The sequence below is a fragment of the Rhopalosiphum padi genome, chromosome 3 (genome assembly GCF_020882245.1).
Source record: "Rhopalosiphum padi isolate XX-2018 chromosome 3, ASM2088224v1, whole genome shotgun sequence".
In the NCBI taxonomy this organism is placed as follows: domain Eukaryota; kingdom Metazoa; phylum Arthropoda; class Insecta; order Hemiptera; family Aphididae; genus Rhopalosiphum; species Rhopalosiphum padi.
This window is the reverse complement of record NC_083599.1, coordinates 78,759,039-78,768,254: the sequence shown is the minus strand read 5'-3', so window position 1 is coordinate 78,768,254 and position 9,216 is coordinate 78,759,039. Positions and strand designations below refer to the sequence as shown.

Here is a 9,216-nt window from a genome sequence, read left to right as displayed (position 1 = left end):
GTGGTATAATTAATATTATTATTAAAATATTAACATATAGTATTCAACATATTACATATAGTGGTTACCAAAAATATAAATTTAAAAAAAATGCTTGACCAACTGCCTTCTTCTTTTATGAATATTATTAGTAATTCTAGTAAAGAAAATTGTGTTATTCGATCTAATATTTCTAGTTATGATTTATGTGATAAGTGGATTACTGAATTTTCTGAAATAACAAATACTTCTTGGGTTGTTAGAAACACTAAAAAAAATTGTGAACGCTTTGTATACAGGTCTATCTTATTATTTTTATAACTAATTAATAATATTCATTAATTCCTCAAATTATGTTAAATTTTAATTATAGGAAAGATTATGTTTGTCACCACAGTAGCTACTAGAGATCAGCCCGGTCCCGGGTCAACCCGGACCGGACCGAGAAAGCCCGGACCGGATCCGGGTTAGGTCCAGTCTTGGTCAAAATATTTTATATTCTTGGTTTAGGTGTTCGGTTCGGGGCACAGTCATATTATAATGGGTTAGGTTTGGTTATATGATTTTTTTATATAACTGGGTATGGTCTGGTCCGGTCTTTTTTATATTATAATGTACTTACTATATACTTGGAAAAATGGTATTATTTGTCAATTTATTTATAATGATTTATAAATAGCATTTGTTCTTATTTCTTAAAATATGGCCATTCGCTCGTCATGCTCTTATCGGTTATTAAATAATAATAATAATATTGTTATGTTCCATCAGTACAGGAAATTATAAAAATAAACGTTGTTTCGTGTTTAGTGTTTACTATCGAATGTCGAATAATATAGTACCAGTGTGGCAGTGTCTAATAGGTACTTATTACTTAGTAGTCACTAGTCACTAGTCGTAGTCGTACGATGCCATAACTCATAACACTGTGCCACCAACATAAAGGTAAGCATAATAACCATTTTGAGTACCACTAACTATTAAGTATTAGTTATAAATGTTATAAATTATTAGGAATAATAAATTAAATATTAATTACACACAGAACACATTGATAATGATATACAGTAGACGCCGCTTTTTAGACTCACGGATATAAGGTTCAGTCGCTTATTAGACTCAAAATCGTCTGGGACGGTCCGGACGTATCCAAATACATTAAAAAAAAAATCGGTTATAAGACTCAACACTTCGGTAATAAGAGTAAATTTCGTAAAATAAACAGTAGAAAATAAACTTTTTTCGTTATAATTTAGAAAAAAATTGGTATTGCAAAATTAAATAATATTCGTGTTGATTATTTCTAGTTTTTGTTGGTACCTTATAACGTATAATAATTTTTATCGCAGATAAAAGTTCACATTTATCGTAACGATTATCGTTATTATAGTGAGGTATCTGATTAACTGGCGGCTGCACAGTTATCGTAATTCGGGTACTTTAGATCTGTAAGGAGAGCTGTCCATCACCGTGGTACTAATTTCAATGTTCAATACGAATACGAACAGTATATTTTCGGAATATTGGAACAAAATAAAAACCAACCTAAAATTACAAATTTTTATATGTAATATTTACCTATTATAATTTTAGTTTTTTTTTATTAGGATTATTAAATTTATTCAATAATAAGTATGTAATATGTAATATGTGTTAATAACCCTAACAGCACATAGACCCTCCCAGGAAGGTCTTAGGACTGTATTTTCAGACTCTGAGACTCTTGATAGGAAGTACCTATTTAAATCCCGGACCGGTCTGGGTAAGTCCAAGACGGTCTGTAGGATTCCAAATGTCCGAGTTCGGACTTTCCACAAGACTGCCTGCCAGGAACCAACTGGACCAAGCATTAAACACGGACCATTATGGTCTGCACGTATCCCATTAGGGTCTGCATGTATCCCATTATGGTCTCCATGTATCCCATTATATTCCTGAAAACAGTCTGTTAAGGTCCCAGAAACTTTCTGAAAATGTTATACATACATCCCAATTAGGTCTCAATGTTTCCTAAATGAATCTTGTGAAGGATTAATTTTAGATTGAAAAAAAGATACTGGAATACCCCTCATGAGGTTATTTATAATTCTCCTTTCAAAGATTTTTCAAACAAAAATACTTCATTTAGCAAATCTAATCACAACTAATTTTTAATATACTTATTGAAATTGAAATAAATTGTAAATATTTCTTTTATTGTAGTTATTATGTTATTAATAATATTATAATAACAACATTCAGCTTTACCATGCTGTATTATAATAAAATAGAAATAAAATATATGCATTTTTATAATTGTAAATTTATATTTTCAAAAAAGTAACAAATAATGTATGTTAGGTATTATGTATTAAATCTCGTCTTCCATATCTTTCTTTGGCATGTTTTAACCATCCAGTAACGGCTTTATTTACATCAACTATCGTTGAACCGGATACATTTTTCATTATAACTCCTGCAATTTAAAATACATATTTATTTAAAATTAGAAAGTGTAATAAATTAAATTATAATTATAATAGACTATCACTGAAATAATTAGCATACTATTAATTCAACTCTTTCTAAAAATATACACTTATTTATTATTTTAAATCAAATACAAAGTTTTAAAATAAAAACTAATGATATGAAAATGAAGTATCTATGTAATATAATATATACACAACCAATATACTTCACATATAGAACTCAATTATATATTTTTTATATATTCTCATCCTCATAAATATATTAACATCAAATTCATTGCTATCAAGTTAAATAATTAACAACTAAAAACCAATATTAATAATGTAACTAAAAATGAAATGATAAATCAATTTCTCAATATAAAGTATTAATAGTAATAATAACATAATCTTTGCAATAAAAGTAATATATTTCATTAATAAATTCTACTTACGTGTTATCAATTTAAATATTGTTAACGAAATCAGAGACATTTTTTCATTTTTTTTATTATTTGTTCCACGTCCCGTTAATGATATTTGCATCCCTAAATTATCCGTTATCAAAAATTCCATTATGCATTTAGTCACCATGTATACATTATTACCACCAAATTCTTTCAATCGTTTTACCTAGGGAAAATATGTATGCTTTTTTTATAAAACAAAAGTAATGTGTAACATTTTATGAACTGTCATACCAAACATTTATAATATAATGTATCAGACTTTAGTTTTGAATCTACTTCTTTTAAAGAATTCAAATTATTCAACGGGAATCCTTCCAAATCAGTATTGTCATGAAAGCTATCATCGTGTACTAAATTATTCTTTAAAATATCTTTCAGCATTTCTTCGTGTTTAGATTGATTTAAAATTATTTTATTGAGTTTTGAATTAAGTTGTGGTAATGTTGAGGTAATAAATTTTAAGATACAACCATGATTTACTGTAAACATAAAATTACAATTGAAAAATATATATATTTATTTAGATACCAGAACAATTTTTATTTTTAGAATAGATCAGCTGTATAATATGATTTAAGATACTAATTCTTACCATTAGCTTCACTGTCATTTGTTAATATCTCAGACTCTGTCTTAGAAATTAGTTGTCTCACTGCTACATGCTTTATATGTTTATGAGCAGATTCAGGTGTACTTTCAAAAAGATTATTTTTACCACTTATAGTTGGGTTGTCATTTAATATTGAAGGAGTTGCCATCAAATAATTGTCTATACAATTTAATTAATATTAGATCAAATATTGTTAAGGGATAATTTAAAATTATTATAATTCTTTACCATTAACTTCATTGTCTATTTCTGATATATTTGACTGTGTTGAAGAAAATAGTTGTCTCACTGCAACATTTTTTTTATGTTTTTTAGTAGATTCAGGTGTCATATCAAAAAAGCTCCTTTTTTGATTACTTTTAATTGGACTATCAATAAACATTGGAGGAGATGCCATCAGATCATTTTCTATAAAATGTAATTAATAATAAATTAAATATATCACAGGTATTATATTACCCGTTTGATAATGTAGACATACCAGTATTTTTGGTGATATTAACTTCACTAATAGGCGAGTATAATTTTAATTGATTTAAGTACAAATTGTTTTTATTATTTAGAAATGAATTTTGAGTAAATGAAGGAGAATTACAAATATGTTTGTTCTGCTTGGGCAATTTATAAACTAAAAACAGAAATTATGCATATTAAAAATTGAATTTAGATTTTTAAACTTTAATACTTGTCTTACCTTCAGTATTTTCTTCAATATAAGTTCTATCAACTGAACAATCTTGCTTACTTGTAGAAGGGGAGTATAAATGTGCAATATTTTTTCTGCAAGATTCGTTATCTAGAAAAATTGATAGGTACTAAATTTATAATAAAAAGTACCCAATTTGTTTATTTAGATATTTACTAAGAAATATAATTTTACCTCTAGTATTCTTTCCAACATGTTTGTGATCAGCATTTAACACTTTATAGTATAAAACAACATAATTAAACTAAACAAAGTAATTTAATTTTTAGTAATACTTACCAGGTAATGACTTAAATGGATCTTTTGGTAGTGGTGGAATAGAAAAACTAGATACTTTTGTAGTTTGACTTTTGATCCTTTTTGGTGATAAAATATTTTGTTTATTAACCCTTTTAGCAGCAAGCTCTCTGCGTTTTTTTTTTGCAAGTACTTCATCAATCTCAGAGTTTAAGTCTTCAGTTTCAGATAATTGCAAGGCAATTTTTAATTTTTGTTTTGCCCTAATAAAGTTATCTAAATAATAATAAAAATAAAAATTCATTATTTGATAACGTACAATAATATAATTTTAAATACCAGAAGAACCCCAAATTTTTATTATAGAAAATGTTTTCCATGAAGACTTATATGGAACAGTATTAAGAACCAGTTTGTCATATTGCTTTGAGTTTATATTTTCTGGATAAAATGTTCCTTTTTGGTTTGACGATATCCAATTGCATGGAACTAGTTGAACCCCATCAATAAATTCTACAATCACATATTTCCTACAAATTTTTCTAAATTAGTTTAATGTCTTTTTTACAAAAACAATTTTCTAAAAACCATAGGTTATATAATAGTTGAAAAACAAATAAAATTAAAATTCTATCTAACCTATTGGGTTTAAGCTTGTATTATTGATTTAAATTTTATAAGCTAGGTCTTTCATCATTGTCAATATGTAAAAGTGGAAAGGCGGCATAACATTCCAAATCAATTTTACACAAAAAGTATTTTGTGATAATATTATTTAAGGAAAACATTTCCCTTATAGAAAGATTTGAAACCTTATAAATACCCAAATGAGAAGATAAACAAGGTTTAGTATACAATGGTTTCATTTCTAAAAATTCTTTGCCGATTATGTAACTTTCATTATTTATTTTGGAGCATATTATATTCTCGATGATAACTATTTTCCCTGAAGTAAGACCACAAATATTATTTGCTTTTGTTTGAATTTTAAATGTCATATTTTTAAATAACAAAGTTGAAAACTGAAAATCTGAACAATTATTTAAAAGAGGACCATTGGTATGAGTGTTTTTGAAACTTATGTTATCATTATACAAAAAAGGCATAGTTTCTTCTTCACGAAAACATATGATCTCATGAATCCTTCGAGCAATTTGTTGAAGAGGTTTGTCATCTTTCCGTAAAAGTTTTTTCATTTTTTGCATAAAATTTTCAAATTTGAAAGTACTAAACATGTCCAATGATCCAAAATTTCTTACATCTTGTACTATATGAAGTAAACCATGAACATTATGTGAAACATGGTGATGTCCATAGATAGTTTTAAAAGATGTAACAAAATGTTGAAGTAGTTGATGGGCATAGAGTAAATTTGGTTCATCAGTGCATAAATTGTTTGAAGAAAGGATAGTGATCGCTACGTGTAAAGTCATAAAATGATTGTATACTTCATCAGACAAAACATTTTTTAAGGCAACTGGACCGCTGTACAGCAAAAACTGTCTAAACTCGGTTCCTTTCCATTGCTTATAAAACTCTAATGCTCTAGGTTTTCTTTGAAATTCTAAAGGCACATATGGGTATATATTGTTTTTTAATAAATTAGAAATTATTTTAATTTTTCGAAATTGCAATCTTACTTTAAGGCTATCACAAAACCACAAATGAATAAGTTTTTTAATAACACCTAAGCAAATTAAATGCAAATAGTCCAATGGCACATTGGTAACAAGGCCTAATAATGGAATTTCATCAAGAGCACTAGCACCTAAATGATAATTTTCATCACTTTTTAAAAAAAATTCACGATCCGTTCTTTCTTTTCCTGCCGTATCTGAAAAACAAATTCTTCTTTCATAATATTCACCTTCGTCCCAGCATTTTGTACAACTTGAGTACCCAGTATGTCCTTTGACATTTAAAATAAACGATTTTGCTGGAGCATCTGCACAGATGAGTTTTATTATACAACTTAACTTTTTGTTATTAAAAAAAATACCATTTTCTATAACATGTTTCGATTCTTCAACAAATCTTTCTAAAAATAAATTAGCATTTTCAGGTTTTTTAGAATTTCCATGATAGATTCCAACAATAAAAATATCTTTAAAACCAAAAACTGATCCTAGAATTGGCCATAATTGACTGCTTGAGGATTTACTGATAGGAAGCCCATCAATATTGATAACCAATTCAATAGTTTCTTTTATAAGATGACCTTTATATTTCAAAAAATCTTGTATTCCATTTTCCAAACTATTATGCCAATAGTAACCAGGATAAACTTCCTTTATAACTGTAGTTCTAGGGGTATTTAATAAAGATCGACAATCGGATGGTAAATCACTATGGCAAGAATGAGTCTTTAAAATTTGAAGTAATTTATTCAAAGATTTATGAGTTATTTGTTCTGTAACAGCCCAGGTTGTTATTTTAGTTCTGAAAGAAGTTTCATTTTTTTCAGACAAGAAATCGTTTTGATTAGATGTGGATGGCAAAGAAAAACCACTATTTGATTGTAACAACTGGTTATTATTTGTAATATAATTTGTGCATTTTTCTGAAGAATAACTTTTCTCTAAATCATTGTTTGAGTCATGTAATGAATCGGGAACAATATATTGGTCACAATTAGGAGAAACAGATATTCCAGAAGACTTATTAGTACAAACATCTGGAAATAATTTTTTAGTTAGAAGTTGTGTATCATAGCAAATTCTTCGTCTTAATTGTCTGGCTGATATTTCATTATCTGGTCTTCTAAGTCTATGTAAAAATTAATAATATTTATAGTGTAACTAAAAATTAAATAAAAATTTTTAGATAGTATCTAATACTTGGTTAAAATTTATTTTTCGGTTATATTGATATATTTAATCATTTATTTATTTTGTAATTACCTAATGTTGTTAGATTAGAAAAATTACATTACATATGGGTACCTACTATGAATTTATACTTAATATAATATTACTACAAACAAATGCCTACCAAAAAAAAAGATAAGATAAACCAACTGATTATTTATTATTATAAAATTTAAATATTGATAGAACATAATAGATTTCATTTTTTTTTATTAAACATCATTTTTCAGGGTATGTAACCAAATTTATATTTTGTTAATATTTTGCCATATTGGGATAAGTGACTATAAATACATACTTTATTATAAACAAAAAGAGTTAATTGCATATATATTATGTAATAACTAAATGATCAATTGTATGAAGTCTATGTCCTAAATAATAATAATTATTAAATACATACTTTAATTCCATAATTCCTACATCGTCTTCAGTGCTACTTAAATCTGACATGGTTTTAATCTTGAGTATATAGCTAAATATAAAAACAATAAAATATACTTGTTTGTAAAATACAAATAATATAAGCAGCGAGATGGCAAAAAGAATAATCGAAAGACTGTTTTTGAGTTTCTTGATGGGTGAGTGAGTGGGGTAATATACTAAACTAATCATCATTTTTATTTAATAGAAGTGTAATGTGTATATGGTAGATAAGGTGGTATTTTGGTAATTGTAAAAAAAATGCTAGTCTCTGACAATATTTGAGTTCACCACACCATTGAATATAAATTTAATGAATTCACCCATTTCAAGTCTTGACAGTTTATAAAAGACTGAGATAGATAAACAGGCAATATTTTTCTAATTTATAGTCAACTGTACCATAAACATTTAATAATATGTATGTACTTACTAGTATTTAGTTTTAAACATTAATTATTACTTTGATGCAATTAATATAATATAAAATGTAAACCTTAGTCGATATTGTTATATAAACTATATTAGCTTATATTTATAAAGAATTAAATTAATTGAAAACTCCAACACTACAATCATTATTCAAAATTTCAAAACAACTATACCTTTTTAATATTTTTTGCAAACTAGAATTAGTTTTGGTGATAATTGAATAATTCACATTCCATTTAGCTAAAGAAATTAAAATGGATTGTTATCCATCAAATAATATCAAGTATATTAATTTCATGACATAAAGATTCATCAGTATAAGTATAAGAAATGATTGTAAAAAAACCATGTTTAAAATTAGTTCTTTCTAGGTATAACATTAAAATATTTATTTAAAGAAAAAATGTTTAGTTTATTTTAAAGATTATTAGAGGTCTAAGCAAAAATGTGATGAGATATTTATTTGGTTATAGACCTAATTCAGGTTGGTATCAATAACTTTTTTACTTTATCGACTGTTATTTTGTTACATATATAGTAGATAAATTATTTTTTAAATATTGTACGTTTAGTAGATATACTAATATTATGGTTATACATAGATGAATATTTTAAATAATTATTAATATTAATATATATATTTAACTTTGTAAATAAATATAATTACAAAATGACTTACAGACTATCAAGTATCAACTATATTTTATGCAGTGATCAGTTCACTGTTCAGGTTTGTGCAACAGCCAGCTAAAATAAAAATAAATAGTGTGATAAATTATATTATAATAAATACATAATATATTGTACCTTAGTATAATAGCAATAATATACATTATACTTACAAATTATAAACCACGTGGATATAAGCAATAAGCATGGAGTGACGCAATGAATAACGTTGAAACGACAAGCACCAAGAACGGTTGAAATCGAAATGTAAATGTTTAAAAAATAAAAGTCAAATAATCTTAACAAATAACAATACTTATTATTCAATAATCGATAAGTTATAACACCATAAACAATATATATATTAGATAGT

General features: G+C 26.1%; 1 protein-coding gene across 1 annotated transcript; it reads right to left on the bottom strand.

Moving 5' to 3' along the window:
- Nucleotides 1-2,274: 2,274 nt before the first annotated feature.
- LOC132927991 (uncharacterized) lies at nucleotides 2,275-9,193 on the bottom strand. The gene is made up of 13 exons (XM_060992539.1): nucleotides 9,017-9,193; nucleotides 8,854-8,921; nucleotides 7,723-7,794; nucleotides 4,792-4,982; nucleotides 4,495-4,728; nucleotides 4,390-4,431; nucleotides 4,204-4,305; nucleotides 3,991-4,137; nucleotides 3,738-3,917; nucleotides 3,492-3,668; nucleotides 3,131-3,378; nucleotides 2,885-3,062; nucleotides 2,275-2,434 (listed from the first exon to the last, which is right to left on the bottom strand). The coding sequence occupies exons 3-13, from the start codon at nucleotides 7,770-7,772 to the stop codon at nucleotides 2,316-2,318; spliced, it is 1,668 nt and encodes a 555-aa protein (XP_060848522.1). The 5' UTR covers nucleotides 7,773-7,794; nucleotides 8,854-8,921; nucleotides 9,017-9,193; the 3' UTR covers nucleotides 2,275-2,315.
- Between the last annotated feature and the right edge of the window lie 23 nt (nucleotides 9,194-9,216).